General features: G+C 41.3%; 1 protein-coding gene across 4 annotated transcripts in view; it reads right to left on the bottom strand.

Annotated features, from left to right (window-relative positions):
- The window catches only part of EPG5 (ectopic P-granules 5 autophagy tethering factor), a 109,148-nt gene extending 91,442 nt beyond the window's left edge, over nt 1–17,706 (bottom strand). For all 4 annotated transcript variants that reach the window (XM_014727678.3, XM_001498555.6, XM_070221000.1 and 1 more), the window contains exons 1-6: nt 17,514–17,706; nt 6,022–6,966; nt 4,518–4,761; nt 3,222–3,358; nt 2,208–2,315; nt 985–1,058 (exon numbers count right to left, since the gene is read on the bottom strand). In XM_014727678.3, coding sequence (XP_014583164.3) covers nt 985–1,058; nt 2,208–2,315; nt 3,222–3,358; nt 4,518–4,761; nt 6,022–6,966; nt 17,514–17,576 — 1,571 coding nt within the window. In that variant the 5' untranslated portion in view covers nt 17,577–17,706. The remainder of the gene's footprint in view (nt 1–984; nt 1,059–2,207; nt 2,316–3,221; nt 3,359–4,517; nt 4,762–6,021; nt 6,967–17,513) is intronic.

Raw genomic sequence — 17,706 nt, forward strand, 5'->3', positions numbered from 1 at the left:
GGAATTATGTTAAGTGAAATAAGCCAGTTAGAGAAGGTTAATCTCTGTATGACTCCACTCATATGAGGAATTTAAAAATGTGGACAAAGAGAACAGATTAGTGGCTACCAGGGGAAAGGTGGGGTGGGGGGTGGGCACAAAGGGTGAAGTGGTGCACCTACAACATGACTGACAAACATTAATGTACAATTGAAATTTCACAAGATTGTAACCTATCAATAACTCAATAAAAAAAAAAAGTAAAGAAAAAAAAAAAAAAAAAAAAACTTTACCCTTATTCAAAAACCTCAAGTGCTACAAAGGCCAGACCATATCAAATCTAGAGCCCTCTGTCTTAACGTCAAGGCCTTGTATAATTGAACTCACCTTGGTTATTCATCTTCATTACTATCTCCCACACACCCTTTCACTCCAGCCAAGTTGCTCTCCTACCTGTCCTCTACACAGCTATCCTTACTGTACTTTGGGCCACTGCTCACTCCACTCCCCCCCCCACCTACATGTCCCTCCCTACTCCTTCTCTCCTACAGAAATCCTATCCTTTCTTCAAATCCAGCTCATCCACTTGGAACCCTGACTACTGCACCCTACTCTCTTTAATCTCTTCATTTCTAGTGCATCAATCATAGTTCACAGTATAGCACTTAAATCTCTGGGGTTTTTTCCCTCTGCCACTAAATCTCTTCTTCTAAAGAACAGATGACCTTTTTCGTCTCCCCATGACCTCTCACAGTAACATATATGACAGGAGAGGCAAACCCACTAAAAAGGAGGACCCAAAAAACATTAGTGGTTTACACATAAGCAGTTAATAGGGTCACTCTGGGATAAAGGGTATCAAACCCAAAGAAAATGTGCAATGTTAAACTCTGGAATGCTCACACCTCCCTCAGCAGTTCTTCGGATGTGGGCAGTTTAGGAAGCCAATCCTTCTGTAGAAAGAAGCATTTCAGTTTATATTTCACAAAGCCATTCCACACTTACTTGACAGGAGACATTAGCAGGGCAAGGGACTGCATAAAATGAAAGACCCCCGAGGGGTTGTTCAACACTTTGATCTGAAATCAGAAAAGGAAAAGGCATACTGTAGAAAACCAACAACCCAAGTATCCATAATCTTAGTCTACCAGCATTCTGACAAAGAGAGCTGCTATGAAAACGAAGATGGAACTGGCACCTAATCCACAAGAATGAGAACACAGCTCATGGGTTACCTGCTTGACTCAGCCGTACTCAAAGAGCAGAAGTAGCTGAGCATGTTACATCAATTACCTGTAACAATACGGGACGAGGGACAATACCACTATTTTAACCCAAAGATTAAAAAAACTTTCTTCTACCTAAAAAGATTCAAACTTCTTCCCACCAAAAATACTAAAGAAAAGGTAAGGTAGAGAAGTTGAACTTGGCATACACTTGGCTTCTAGCCATCTGACTGGTTGCTATGAGTAACAAACAACCCAAAGGCAAGCAGCAGAGAAGAGAATCTATAACTTGGATGTTGATTATGAGGGTTGATCACAGACCCAGATCTCTGCCAGAATTAAAGAACTCTGAGATGCTGGTGGTTTCTGTTTTACCTGTACCAACTGTGGTGTGAGGTGGACGAATTTAGGAAGCTGTGTTGAGTATTACAGAAAAAAGTCCTAGCAAGCCTTCCTGCACAGAAATTTTATAGAATTAAATACTACTGAACCTACCAAGCCAGACTACAACTGAACTTCTGCAATTCTATCTTAATTTCATCAATTACGGGTGGCCCAAGAAGTTTCAGCTTAAAAACTCCTACAGTATATACTAGATATATTTTAAGAATTTTATTTTATTTTATTGTGAGGAGTTTGGCCTTGAGCTAACATCTGTTGCCAATCTTCCTCTTTTTTTTTTTCCTCTCCCCAAAGTCCCAGTACATAGTTGTATATGCTAATTGTAGGTCACTCTAGTTCCTCTATATGGGATGCCGCCACACCACAGCCTGATGAGCGGTGGGTAGGTCCGTGCCCAGGATCCAAACCGGTGAACTCTGGGCTGCCAAAGCAGAGCACGCGAATTTAACCACTCGGCCACAGGGCCAGCCCCAAGAATTTTCTTTTAAATATCAATATTTTCTAAGTAGTCTATTTTTTTTCCAAAAGCAATTTCTTCAGGAAAAGTGTTTAACAAAATCTCTCTCATCCCCCTCAAAATCAGAAGGCAATTAATCATACCTGGATGAAAGGAACAGCCCATTTACTAACGCCAGCTGGGCATCGGAGAATATGGTTTAGAAGGAAGAGGTGATCTCCGGGACAGCCAACTCTTTGTAACACTGATACCTGAATGGCAAAGGACATATGGTTTCACTATTTAAAAAGAAGAAAAATGTATCTAGGGGTCTAGTAAAGTCACTTAGCCAATGTTTAAATACATGAATCTTTCAAAAGAATAACCAGACATAAGATATACTATTGACAGGCTGAGTGTCCACCACAGCAGCACACAGAGGCCTATGAATCTATGAGTACTATGATAAAAATAGAATAAGTAGTTTCTCTGCAAAGCCTATTTTTATTATCTGACAAATCACAAATCACTAACATTCCAAGCCATATGTGAATAGATATAAGTCAAGTAGTTTAATCTAGTCTCGGTCTGTAACAGTTTCTCAAATCCAAATAAGTATGTTTGGAACCTCACCCCATAGTTAAGAACTCCAGTAGGAACCTAAAAAAGCACCCAAGTCAGCCCCAGTGAGAAACCACCAAGAAACAGAAAACTCTCCCTCTGTAACACATCCAACATCTTTCCTAAGTTTCCCAAGTCCTGATATCTTTCTTTTTCCCTAACATTCTTTTTAAAAGCACAACTAAATGGAACATTAAACATAAGATGATAAAAAGAAATGATATGGAAAATTTTCAGACCAGATACCTATATTCTGAATACACATCTAGTCTTAAATTTAGCATGCTTCCCACATTTCCATTTCTTCCTAAACTGAAGGCCTGACATTATTTAGCTTAAAGTTTATCAAAGAGAAAAATACTTTGCGCTTAATAGTGCACTAGGTAAGTGTAACTTATTTCCATGTGTCATGATCAAAGAAAATGTCACCAATTAACACATTAAATGAAATAGCTGATGAAGCTGTTAAAAAAACAAACTATAATGAAACAAGAGATAACTCTTAAATTAACAGGGAAATAAAAGAAAGACTACTGTGTCTATTTCTGTTCCCTTACCAATTTCTGTAGCCAGAGCAGAATGTCATCGTGGAACTGAGTATCTTCATTAACTCTCCTGGTGAACATGAACAAGACACTAACACACTCCTTCAGCTGACAAAGGTCAGAGGGAATGCTTTCAGTCTGTTTAGAAGCTACAAATTAAAGAGAGGATTAAATGAGTCCCACATAAATGGTGTTTTGGGGAGAATTTTTAGTGTCTCCACTTAAAACAAACAATCTCTTCAAACTTTAAGTTCAGATAAAAATCCAAGGAGAAAAGTTACATCAAAATATCTGAATTTCTACTATATGTAAACCAAAAAAGTATTTAATTTTGTGAAGTATTTCAAAGCAAGAGAAAATTAACCTCATGAAAATTTATTTTTTACTTAGAAATATGCAGATCTCTAGGCTAGCCCCAGCTCTTTGATTAGTTATGAAAACAATGAGCGGGGAAGGATTTTTGACTTTAAATGATGAAAATATCTCTCTCAGAAATAAAAATTGCATAGTTCCATTAGCATAATTAATACTTAACACATCATACAGTAAAGACTAATTTCTTAAAACCCCAAATAAGATGAAATATTCAGAACATTATAGATTCTCTGATGAAAATTAAGTAAAACAGCCCAACAAACTGGACAAGCAAAAATAAAGTACAAGAGACAGAGGATGAAAAAGAATTCTGAGTATTTTGTATCTGAGTACTTTGATTTACAATCAAAAACTGTATTTGGGGGCCAGCCCGGTGGCACAGTGGTTAAGTTTGCATGTTCTGCTTTGGCAGCCCGGGATTTGCCAGTTCGGATCCTGGGTGCAGACCTATGCACTGCTTGTCAAGCCATGCTGTGGCAGGCGTCCCACATATAAAGTAGAGGAAGATGGGCATGAATATTAGCTCAGGGCCAGTCTTCCTCAGCAAAAAGAGGAAGATTGGGCAGCAGATGATAGCTCAGGGCTAATCTTCCTCAAAAAAAAAAAAACACAACTGTATGTGGACTCAACTTGGTAACAAGCACATTAGGACAGTAATTAGGACAGTAAGGGACATTAATGATAAAAAGCAAGCTCTTTGGCTTCCTAGAGAAGCAGAGAATGAATGGCAGCCTTGGGAAACGGAGACTTGGCACAGCTCCCAAGAAATGTTATTAACGCAGATCTCAATCCTGTATTAGAGGAGGCAAGGTAACAGAGTAACACAAACAGTCCCTTATAATACCAATCAGTACACAGTCATTCGACTAGATTGTACCACTCATCCTTTGCTCATTTCAGAACAGAAGAGTGAGACTCTCATTACTTACATACCTTGACCTTGCTGATGAATTGCTAAAGATCTCAGAACAGCCGAACTATTGAGTAATGCATAGATGTAAGACTCCACTTGCAACCTCGAGAGCACAGAAGTGTAAGAATGCAGAGCCAGGGTCTGGTGGAGGTGCTCCAATTTGGCATCAAATAGCTTCTTTAGCTCCCCCAGTGCATTTTCATTCATCTCTACTCTTTGGTAGCGATGATAGCCTGAAACTTTCACTTGATCTGCACAGATACCCTAGTGTTGGACAAAAGCGTAAAATTTGAAAGCAGTTACTCTTTGCACCTGGAATAATCAGGCAGCAGGTATACGAGGTGTAGGCTTCAGTACCATCTTCAGAGTCTATGAATGACAGTGAGGGGACAATACTACCACACAGAGAACAATAAAGGAATATATAATCAGGCGCCAAGGAGTATAAAGGCAATCACTAATGCACCACAAGTTCAGAGAAGAGAAATTATGAGAAGTAGGTGGGGAAAGGCGTAAAAAAAATAGAACTCATCCCTAAGACTCTCATGATTGGATGATCTTACCTTCTACTTTATAAACATGGAAATCAATGGGATATCCCCACAACTTCAAGAGACCTCAAAAGATCTCCATACCTGCCCTCATCATTCTTTGTGATTCTGCTCAAACAAAAGAAACCTCTCTCCTTTCCAATACTAACACATCCAGCTGTGTTCTTGATTCTATCCTCTCTTTTTCAGTATTTTCAAATGTTTCCCTCTCCACAGACTCCTTTCTATCTACAAAGAGAAATACACAGATCTCCCAATGAATGAGGATGAGGAGTGAGGGAAATCACGTGTTTCTCCTTGATATCTCCTCCAGCTTCCCTTCACTGCCAAACTTGTCAAGAATGGCAACCCTCCCACATCACTATGAAATGACTTTCCTGATGCTCACCTTGGCCCTCACAGGGTCACATCTTATTGCCTTCCCTAGTACATGACCTCTTGACCTTGTTCCATGGATCATCCTCTCCTTGACCCTTTCTATCCATTGGATGTTCCTGGCACTATGCCCAAGGTCACAAGCTAAATGGTCCATGGGCTGAATTTGACCTGGAGACATGACTTGTTTGGCCTCTATTGTGTGTGCGTGTTTGTGTGTGCATTTAGTTGCCAACATTTACAAATCAAGATCCCCCACACAAAAATCCAGATTTCCAGCTTCTCCCGGAAAATTATAAGACGTGGCAATGCTGAATCAACACAACCTCACAGCAACAATCAGCCAGAATGCAGGAACAGCTGCCCCCACTGGAGCAGGCATGAGTTTACCCAATAACCATCATCCCCCTCGGCCTGCTTCTGCTTGGCCCCGTAGGCACCTGACTTTGTGATTCCTGTACTGTAGCACCCTGGGCTAAGACAGGGTCAGTGTGGGTATAAGAAGCAGACTCCAGACCTCAATGGCATCACAGAAACAGCAGCTCCACTGCAAATTCCCCAGGTTCCGGAACGCTTTACAGAACACTGGTCAATATACCTGTACAGACAACTGTTCCTCCTTAAAGTGCCAAAGGCGACTTTTAGCATTTTGGCAATCAGACGTTAGAGCAAGTAGCTCAGCTTCAGCCAACAGCAACTGCTTCCTACACCGTGAGTAGTTCAAAAGCAACTCATAGAATTCATGCCTGTCCTGATGAGCCATGCTGTCAAATTCTTCCAAATATGACTCAACGTTTTCTAGCCATGAACCAGGCTCAAAGGTTTTTAGCTGTTCTTTAGTAAATGGTACCAGTTCTGGTTGAGAGGGGAGCTCCGGATAGAGTCGCTCATTACGAAGCAAGGGTTTCACGGCCACCAAAGCTGGTACTTCTCCAGCAATTTCAGCTGGCAACTGGGGATACAGTTTTTTCACTCTAGGTGGCTGAAAAATGTCTTTGGCTTCACAAGAACTCTGCAAGCCAACACTCTGTAGCACCTCTGAAGAAAGACTCAAGGCTTGTTTGCCTTCTTTCCTACTCTGAGTTTCTATGACTTGTACATTTTCTATTTCCTGCTGAGTATAAGAAAAACTAGATTGCAGTGTGCTTTCAGAAGATCCACATTGTACCAATTTATTTTTCTCTAATTCTGTAAAGTTCTTGGGGGTTTCTACTTTGCTTCCAACACTGTCTCCAGGATCGACCTTCAGCTTGACAGCATTGTCCTCAACACAGGCTCTGGTCTCCTCCTCTTCCTTTAGGGTCTCTGTGTTACAAGTCAGGGACCCTTCATTGCTTATAGTTAAGGAGGTGAGTGGTATATCAAACATTTCACTCTCATTTTGTCCACTGGCATCATGTGGGAGCTGGGAATCAGTTAACACCTCCAGATTGTCTCCTTTGAATTCACAAGCTGGAGTGGGGATTTCCAGCTCTCTGGAGGGTTTTGGAAGCGAGACTTCATCAGACTCTTCCCTCCGAAGGGCTTCATATTTCTTCTTTTCCTAAAAACAAGATTTATAACGTGAAATAACTTATAATAATAACTGATGCTTTCAATGTGAGGAAATTTTTAAATTGCATACAAAATCTAAATTTTATCATTTAATAAATGGAATCTAAATTCATTTCATAAGCAATGTGTTTCATATTTTGTATTGAATTTTCAGTAAGTTGAATTTGGAAGATTCACTAGTCTAAGTCCAACCAAAAAACACATCAAAGTAAGCAGCAAACTATGATTAAAGAATGGAGGAGGAGAGCGGGCCCCGGTGGCCCAGCAGTTAAGTGCGCACGTTCCACTTCGGCAGCCCAGGGTTCGCTGGTTCGGATCCTGGGTGCAGACATGGCACCGCTTGGCAAGCCATGCTGTGGTAGGCGTCCCACATATAAAGTAAAGGAAGATGGGCACAGATGTTAACTCAGGGCCAGCCTTCCTCAGAAAAAAAGAGGATTGGCAGCAGAGGTTAGCTCAAGGCTAATCTTCCTCAAAAAAAAAGAATCACAACGAGATACCATGTCGCATCCACTAGGATGATATTTTTTTTATATACTGTAATTTTTATTTATTCATATTTTTTGGCTTTTTTTCTCTTTTTTTTATTGAGGTAGGATGACTATTTATAGTCAGATAATAAGTGATTATAAGGATGTAGGAAAATCAGAACCCTCATAATTGCTGGTGGGAATGTAATATGATGCAGCCACTACGAAAAACAGTTTGGCAGTTCCTAACTGTGGTGATGGTTGCATAACCCCGTGATCATACTAAAAACCACTGGATTATACACTTTAAATAGGTGGATTGTATAGTGTATGAATTATATCTCAATAAAGCTCTTAAAAACAAAGATGAGATACACTGCTGGTGGGAATGCAAACTGGTATAGCCACTATGGAAAAGAGTATGGAGATTTCTCAAAATATTAAAAATAGAACTACCATATGACCCAGCTATCCCACTACCGGGTATTTATCCAAAGAACTTGAAATCAACAATTCAAAGAGACTTATGCACCCCTATGTTCAGTGCCGCATTATTCACAGGAGCCAAGATGTGGAAGGAACCTAAGTGCCCACTGCCTGATGGACAGATAAAGAAGAGGTGGTATATATATGCAATGGAATACTACTCAGCCATTAAAAAAGACAAAACTGTCCCATGTGCAACAACATGGATGGACTGTGAGGGTATGATGTTAAGTGAAATAAGCCAGACAAAGAAACACAAACACTGCATGATTTCACTCATATGTGGAAGAGAAACAAACACATGAACAAAGAGAACAGATCAGTTGTTGGGGGATGGGCATAAGGGGTAATGAGGCACATATATATGGTGACTGACAAATAATAATGTACACCTGAAACTTCATAATGTTATAAACTATTATGACCTCAATAAAATAGTTTTTAAAAATAATACAAATAAATTTAAAAAGATGAGAGATTTTTAAAATTTAGTGAGTTGAGAAATGAACGAAAAGTAAGCAAGTAAAGCCGGGACTGTGGAATAGAGGAAGATTTTCACTTCTTTTTCTGTGAGCTGTAAGGGACCTCGGGGGGTATTCCATGCTAACTGGAAGAGAAGACTGCCTGCTAGAAGCAGACACAGCAAACAGCCACGCCTCCTCCAGCCCACAGGCCGCCCCAAGCCTCCCTTTCCAGCCTGATCCCCAGACAGTGTTTACCCTCCTTTTGACCCGTCTCGCCCCACTGCAACCCCACCTCATCGCTTCCTTTCTCCTCACTCCAGGATTGCCCTTGTAATTTCAAATTCTTCCCAAAATGAAGTCGCCAGCTGCTACTCCCAAACTTCCCTGCCCACTTCCAACAGAACTACATTCCTGGGAATAATCATAACCATATTAATAGCAACAGATAACATGGTTAGATAATCAATTAACGAATTTTTTTAAACTTCCTAGCCCCTCCCAGAACACAGAAGCCTTTGTTATTTTCCCTGGGGGCAGAACTCAGTGCTTCTCTGGGTTTCAAAGGTGAAGCCAAAGAAAACTCTACCTGTGACCTGTGGCTGTTGGGAAGTTAGGTCCAAAGAGGATTAACCTAGGAGTTGCCCCAGGGAAGGAGGGAGGGAGGAGAGAGAAGCTAGTGCTTTGATCCAAATGGACTAGCCAGACCAGGGAAGGCAAGCTAGAGGGAAGGATGGACAATTGCGAGATGCACAACTGTTTGAGCAGGTGGCCTGACCCTGCCCCCTCAAAGATCCCGGGATAGGAGCAGGACTTCTGCGATGCATTTGTGGAGGGAAAGGTGATTTGCTGAGATCACCACCAACACCATGGCCTCAGGAGCAGGGGTGAGCTCCCCGCGGCTCACTTCACTTCCGCAGAGCATAGAACAGGGGAACAGGCCCTGAGTGGCATCCGAGCCTCCAGCCTCTGCCCCACCACCAATTCATCCCAAACACTGTTTTAAGATGTCTTCCTAAAACACTGCTCTAAACACCACAAAAACAGTCACAGCTCTCCACTTAATGCAAGACTGACTCTCAACTCTGGCATTCAGGTCCTTTAATGACTCAGTTCCAATCCTGTCCCCAGGCAAAATCTTCAATGACCACACCAACCCTTCCACACATGCTTTAGTCTAAACTCCTGCAATACGTCCTTGTGGCCCTGGTCACAGGCTACCACATATGGTTATTTATCTTTATGTTGTCTCCCCCTCAAATAGACCACAAGCATCTTAAGGCCAAGGATGGTAGCCTATGTCTTTGAATCTGATCTGCCTCTGATTTTTGACAGTGTTCAATGACTGTTTCTTAAGACAATACTGATAACCTATAATTCACAAGAATTTATTAAGTACCAACTGTGTGCTGAGCTCTGTGCTATGTACTAGAATTCTAACATGAAGAAATTATTGAATTATCCAACAATATTTATACTTACCATGTGCTCTAGCACATTCAGAAGTTTATTTTTATACGCCCCTCAGAAATCAGAGGGAATATCCAATGAATTCAGAGGAAACAAATTTTATGCCAAAATCTGAATCTATTCTTACACTTAAAATACAAAATTTTATTTAAAAATAAAAAGAAAACCAGCTGCCAATTACTTTGCCTACTTCAGTTAACTAGAGATAAAGCTATAGGAGAACATATTATCCATATAATGACAACAGCTCACAAAATAAAATTCAAACAGAACTCCATGCATATCAAGTTGTAACCGCGGGCCCTCCAGGACCAGTTCAACTGAGACCATCTCTTATTAATAGAGTGATTAAGAACTGTCTTTCAGAAAATGCGCAAAGTCACACAGCCAGAACATGTGCAGAAGAAGAAATCTTGACCTGAAATTGATGAGGATCAAGGCTGCCCCAGGAAGAGAAGCCCAAGGCGTCCTGGCCTACATACCGATCTATAGCGTCCTCTGGGAAGCACAGGACATCCTGACCTGATTCAACCTGACTTGTAACCAAAGTTATACGACCACCCGATAACCAGACCCCACATACAGTGATACCATTTTAATGATTTTTTTCATGATCTTTCCTTTGTCTTGTAAAGAAATAACTCACATACCTATGCCTTATAAATTTAGCCCTACCCTCAACCCATTGCAGCTCTTTACTGCCCATGGGTCCTGTCCCCATGCTGCAGCTCTTTACTGCTCATGGGTCCTGTCCCCATGCTACTCTATGCTAGTCTCTGAATAAAAGAGCACTACTACCAGACCTTGAGAGTCCAAGAAATCTTTCTTTCAACTCCTCGGCTCGCCGAGCCCGCATTAAAATGATCATGGAACCAAAGATCTGGAACCAAAAGACCAGGACACAAACAGTACTTGAAAGTCAGACTCCTATCAGAAACAAGGAGCCTCACATTCAGGAAGATCCAGTGTTAAAATTCCTTCCCCAGTGCATTATAAATGTTTAGAACCCTATCATAAAAGTTTAGAACCTCATCATGAACGTGTAGAACCCTGTCATAAACATTTAACACCTTACCATAAATGCCTGAAGCCCAACAATCAAAACCTGTGCCACCAGCGTTTCCACGTGCCAGCCTGTTCTCCCTAACCTCTTAAATTTCGCCCCAAATCCTGAATCGGGAAGACAGATCTGAGGGCACAGGCCCCCTATCTCCCTGCAGGTCAATCTCACAGAATAAAGCTGATCTCTCTTCCCAAAGGCTGATGCCATAACTAATCGGCCGTTTATGCACATTGGGCGAGAGAATCCCAATTTTGCGCAGTAACAATGTCATGTGTGCAAAAATTAGTACTTACATAATTTTATTTTAAGCAAAAGACATGTGTCTTACAGCTAAAAATGGCCAACAGATTAAGAAAAATCTCTATTTCTTTAATTTTGATCTCCATATGTTACATACAGGCAGAAAATCAATGTTAAAACAATTCCACAGGAGAAAAAATAATCAAGAAATTATACAGCAATGGAAGCGCTGTTACTAAACATGGAAAAACACACTTAACTATACATTGCAGTATAGTTACACATACTGGAGTATATATGCCCTGGAGTGTTGGTGCACACATGGGAAAAAACCTAAAGAACACACGACAAACTGTTACCAACAGTTATCTCCAGGAGACGGAATTCAGGGCATTTCATTTCTGGGTTGTACATTTCTGTGTGTATGTGTGTACAACCATACACACACACTTTTTTTAAAGCAATGAGCACTTTTGAAAGCAAAAAAAAATAAAGTTTTTTTAAGTTCTGGAAAACAAATGGAATGGACCTGGAGGGTATTATGCTAAGCAAAATAAGCCAGATGGAGAAAGACAAACACCAGATGATTTCATAACATGTGACAGATAAACATACACATGGACAAAGAGAACAGCTGAATGGTTACCGGGTGAAAAGGGCTGGGGGTGGACACAGCAGGTGAAGGGGAGCCCTTACATGGTGACAGACAAGTAATAACGTACAACTAAAATCTCACAATGTTGTAAACTATTATGAACTCAATTTTAAAAAATAGGAGAAAAAAAATAATGATGAGCTGCTTCTTCATGAATGATGAAGGTTCAGTTTTATACATTTTGTAGACTACTTTCATGAGATTACTTTAAAGGCAGGGTCTGTTTATCATTAACGTCTGAATCCACACCACTCTGCACAATGCCTGGCACAGAAGAGATAAAAAGGGCTTGGACACAGGAGTCCAATGATCAGACCAAGAGCTCTCAGGCCAATTTCATCAGCTCTCCTTGGGATATACAAGAACGCTATACAAGTAAAGGGGCTTTGAGGGAGGCATGGGGTTTATATATTTTGCTATGAACACATCTCCTCTTGGTTGTCACTTCTTTCATGTTGCTCTTAACAACCTTACTTCATATATCAGCAGCATTTGCATGCTTGATCTCTTCCTACTCCTTCATACACTTTTTTCATTCAGCTTCTAGGACCCTACACTCTCATTAAGGGCACTGGGAACACACGATTTTCACATATTGAGGTAAACGGGGTAACTATTCAAGTTCAAAACTGATTCGGCTTGAACCAACAAGCCTGACTTACAGCCTATCAAACATACCTTGTACATCTGCTGAACCAGTAAAGAATGCACTTGAATGCACACTTCCCCTCCTACGCCCTCTTGTTAACTCCCAGATAAGCCCCTTTCCTGACATCACAGTCATGTTGACCTGCTAATTTGCAACTAAACACCTCTTTGAAATTTTGATGAAATGTATCCTGGGTGTGTTTAATATATGCTCTTTGTTCTAAAAGGATATACAACTGTAGTGAAACCCATGCTTCTCCGGAAAGCCTTCTAAGGCCTTCCTGGGTTATAATCCTCACTCTGGCTCATAAAAAACTCACCCAATTCTGATTTATAGGTTAGTTGTGAATTATCTGCATTGACATACCGCACTGGTCGCTCCTCACACTCCTTTGCTGGTTACTCCCTTCTCCGCAAACTCACAGAATTAGAGTGCCCCTGGGTTCTGTTCTTGTGACCTTTTTATATTACACTCATTCCCAAAGTGACCTAATTCAGTCTCTGGCTTTAAATAACTATCTATATGCTAACTACTCCCAAATCTTAACCTCCAGCCTGAAGCTCTCTTCCAAACTCTAGATTCACACATTCAACCCTACTCGTCTTTTATTTCCAAATTAGCATATTCAAAACTGAACTCCTAATCTGCCCCCAAAACCTGTTCTACCTACCGCCTTCCCCATCTCAGTCATCCCTGACTGTTTTCTCTCACAGCCCACATCCACACCATCAGCGAACCTTAGCTCTACCTTCAGAAACTCCCCAGACTTAAGTGCTTCTCATCACCTTTGCTCTACAATTCTGATCCAAGCCACCACCAGCTCTTGCCTGGATTACTCCAACAGTCTTATGTGATCTCTCTGCTCCTACTCTTGGCTCATTACAGTCTGTTCTCAACAAAGCAAGCACATAACTCAGATCATACCTCTCCTCTGCGCAAACCTTGAGGGGACTCCATATTTCACCCAAAGTCCTTACAATGACCTACGACACCCTATGTGACCTGGCCCTGTCTGACCCTTTCCGATTTCATTCCAACTATTCCACCCTCACTCTACCCTCACCATACTGCCTCCCTGCAGTTCCTAGGACAAGACAGGCATGCCACTGCCTTAGGGCCTTTGTCCCAACTCCTCCCTCTGCCTGGAACACTTTCCTCCCAACATCCACATGGCTAACTCCCTCACCTCTTTCATGTCTTTACTTAAATGTCACTTTCAATAAGGACTACCCTGACCACCTATTTAAAATTGCAACCCATCCTAACCATTCACCAGTACTCCCCAAATCCTTACCCTGTTCTTTTTCTTTTTACCATAGCACTTATTATCTTTTAACATACTACATATTTTATTTATTTTTTATGGGTTTTGTTTGTTTGTTTGTCTGTCTTCTCCTCCTAGAACATAAGCTCCATTAAGGCCAGGTTCTTTGTTTTTTCCTGTTATTTCCCAAATGCCTACGTCAGTTTCTGGAACATTGTAGGTGATCAATGAGTATTTGCTCAACAAATGAATGGATCTTGGGAGGCACAAAAGGACCTAAATAATAATACACAGCATCCCCCAAATTCACTCCTATAACCACTCAAGGGAGGGAAAGATGAAGAGGTCGAAATCATCTAGGCCAAGCAGCAAGAGGGGATGGAGATTTAAAGGTCTTTCTGTTTCTGTCATCAGCTTTCTGGAACACATCTCAGTCTATCCTTAGCAATTACTATACGCTCTTACTACTAATGACGTGTTGGCATTTAGAATTTAATATTAACTATAAAAAAAACTTTCCATGACTATAACTACACTGCTTCTTCAGAGTAAGTCCAAATCTAAAAATCTACTGTCCTTAATACATCATCTACCAAGATCAACAAAGTCAGGGTCCTCCAATGCAGGGCATATTTTAGCAGAAAATGATACTAAAAGAATGAAAACAGGGGCTGGCCCCGTGGCCAAGTGGTTAAGTTTGCGCACTCTGCTGCAGGTGGCCCAGTGTTTCGTTGGTTCGAATCCTGGGCGCGGACATGGCACTGCTCAGCAAACCACGCTGAGGCAGCATCCCACATACCACAACTAGAAGAACCCACAACGAAGAATATACAACTATGTACTGGGGGGATTTGGGGAGAAAAAGGAAAAAATAAAATCTTTAAAAAAAAAAAAAAGAATGAAAACATTTTCACGACTAGCTCTTAGATATCATGCGATGAGCACCAGTTAATCACAAACTGGCACAATATGAGGTCATCTACCGTATAATTAACACTGAGGAACGTAGGTCAGCTGCTGGGCCACAAGCCACCTAAACTACCTAAAGACAACAGCACACAACACTACTCACTTCCAATACTCACTTCCTGAACTGGGCCTTGGAACTTCTTTACAGCTCCGTAAAGAGTTTCCAAATTATATCACAGATGATAAAGGTTTTGTTAAGGTAGGACTTCATAATCAACGCCAAACCAAAGCCAGCACTAAGAAATGCATCTATTTACTCTAAAAGAAGAATTAATTCTCTAGATTGACAAGTATGAGGGCCTCACTGGTATTCTGGACTTTTTCCGTTCATTTTCTCATACTACTCAGAGGAAATTTACTATAAACTTACTATACATTTTCTCTGAGTAACAAAGCTTGGAAATATTCTTCAATTGTGGTATTTATTCCTTCACCCAACAAACATTGCCAAGTGCCTCCAAAGGCTGTGAAGGGTCCTGGGAACAAGAGAGGTCCCTCCCTCACTGAGTTTAGAGTCTAAGGGTGAAGAGAGATGTTGACAAAGTAACTACATGTGAGATGAGTGACACAGGGGTGCAGAGGGCTACTGGCAGGTGGGCGGGGGAGTCTCATGAGAGTGATGAGGGAAAGCTTTTCTATGGAAGTGTTGTTTAAGCGGAGACCCTATGAATGAGCAGCAGTTAGCTACACGAAGAGGGACAGGAACAGGCGTCTAGGCAGAGAAAACAGCACATGCAAAGGCCCTGAAGCAGGAAGGAATATGGTTCCGAATCAAAAGAGATGGTAGAGATAGACCTGAGGCTGAGAAGAAAGACAAACCAGATCACTTAAGGCCCTGAGTCCATGCTAAGGACTTTGGACTCCATCCTCTGGGCAACAGGAAGCCTTTGAAAGGTTTTAAGAAGGATAGCAATCAGTTTTGTTTCTGTTTATAAAAACATCAATCCATCTTTACTTTAAAGAATGGACAGCAAGAATGAATTTGGAGAGGGCAGTTTAGCAGAAATCCAAGAAATCGTTCTTGGAGGATGGTGGTAATTAGGATGAAGAGAAATGGGCAGAACCAAAAGAATATTTAGGAAATACAAATGGCAAGACTTAGTGACTGAACAGATTTGGAGGGTGAGAAAAAGTATGTGTCAAGGACTTCTGGTTTGACCAAATACCTCTAGAATGAAGACCTCTTCAAAAATTTTAACAGATAAAAAAAATAAATCAATGTATGTTTGTGTAGGACAGTTGCCTGAAATGTGTCAATAAAATGAGCAATTGGTTTTTCATTATAAATTTAAAAGTTTGATTTTTTTATTTTAGAAACCTCTTCTAAACAAAGTAACTTGACAGAGAATCCTCTAAACTGACCATATTAAGTATTTATAACATTCTATCCATAAACAGGTACATATAGATATATGGAACAGCTATTAAAATTACTGGATTGAGAATAAAGATTTTTGGCTTTAACTTGATTCCTCTACCAACTGCATGACTTTCAGCTTATCACTTCATTTCTCTAGGCTTTAGTTTCATCATTCATTTGAAAACAAAAAACTCGAGATTAAGAATTAAGATTCTGCTCTCTACAGACTGACATTTACATGTTATACACTACTGTAGTCCCCGTTCAGGGCCCCTAGGCGTGGCTGATCAATGGCTTTTTTCCTCTTCCTCTGCCTAGACAGTTCTTCACCAGCCCAACAGAATGCAAAATTACTTCTCTTAAAAATGTTTCTGAAATTAGGTAGCAAAATGGCTTTCTCTCCAAAGAAGAACCCCTCACAGACCTGGGTACACTGAAGTGCATGACTCCACTACAGCCTTTTAAAAAGGTATCATAATGAAAGGAATCCACATGAGTCATTTACAGCTTATTAAATATGGTAACTTTGAACACTCACTTCCTGTTAAAACCTTGTCTCCATGAAACTATCAGATTTTGGTATCATTTTTAAGCTACAACTGCTCTGGAACATCACCCACTTGTAGGAAAAGAAATCTCCTGTACTTGTAATCCCATCCTCCTTACTTCTTTAATGTAAATTCAGTTTCAGAAAAGCCAAAATTATGCAGGTCCAGCCATCCAGGGGTAGCATTTAATCTATTCACTGTAAAATAAATGTCATTTCAGAGAATATACAGGAACAAAATGAAAACCCAGACTGCACCTAAAAACAAAACAAACCAACAAAGGAAACCCAGAAAATTTAAATCCGTCTCTACTGTGTGAGTCCCGCCCTGGTTTGATTTCTGGACACTCGCACCCCATGATAAACGATCAGGACGATGAGAAATAAACAGCAGCAGCACTAATATCACCTTGAATTTTAAAGTGAAGAGGCACTTCACTACAGTCTACCTTCTAACTATCGCTATCTACGAAGCTCTGCCAAAAGATACATTCTCCGCGTGGAGGAGAGGTCCCTTCCCTCTTTCTGCATGAGAGGGACTGGGAGAAAAGAAACAAGAGTCAAAGATGAAGCTGGGAAGAGGAAATCTGCTCCACGGCAGGAATGCAAACCCAGGTGAGGAAAGTCAAGAAGGGAGGAGAAAAGGAAGAGCCCAGTGAGGTCAGAGGAGAAAAAAGAACAAGATGGGCTCCTGACAAAGTCTGTCGGGGGAACGTGGAGGAGGAATAGAGGAACAGAACTGGTGTCACTGCGCGGTGGGATCAAAGAACTGGGAAGCGGGGGGCAGAGGACAAGAAGGGTCAGGGGATGGGTAGAGCTGGCTGGAGGGGCCAACGAGAGAAAAAGGGAGACAGAGCGCACCCGGCCCGGCCTCGGGAGGGGTTGGGGTGGGGTACCCTTACCTTGGTTTTAGTCCGGCTGGCCTTGGCCTTGGCCCGGCGCGGGGGCTTCACCGCCTCGGCCATAGACCCTGCGGCGGAACAGTCGCCGTTTGTTTTTGTCAGAATCCTGAGCGTCCCAAAACCTGCCCAGTTCCGGCCTCCGGAGTGTCACATGATCGGGTCTCCACCACTCCTGGAGAAGGGGAGGCAACTC

Source organism: Equus caballus, chromosome 8 (genome assembly GCF_041296265.1).
Source record: "Equus caballus isolate H_3958 breed thoroughbred chromosome 8, TB-T2T, whole genome shotgun sequence".
Lineage (NCBI taxonomy): Eukaryota > Metazoa > Chordata > Mammalia > Perissodactyla > Equidae > Equus > Equus caballus.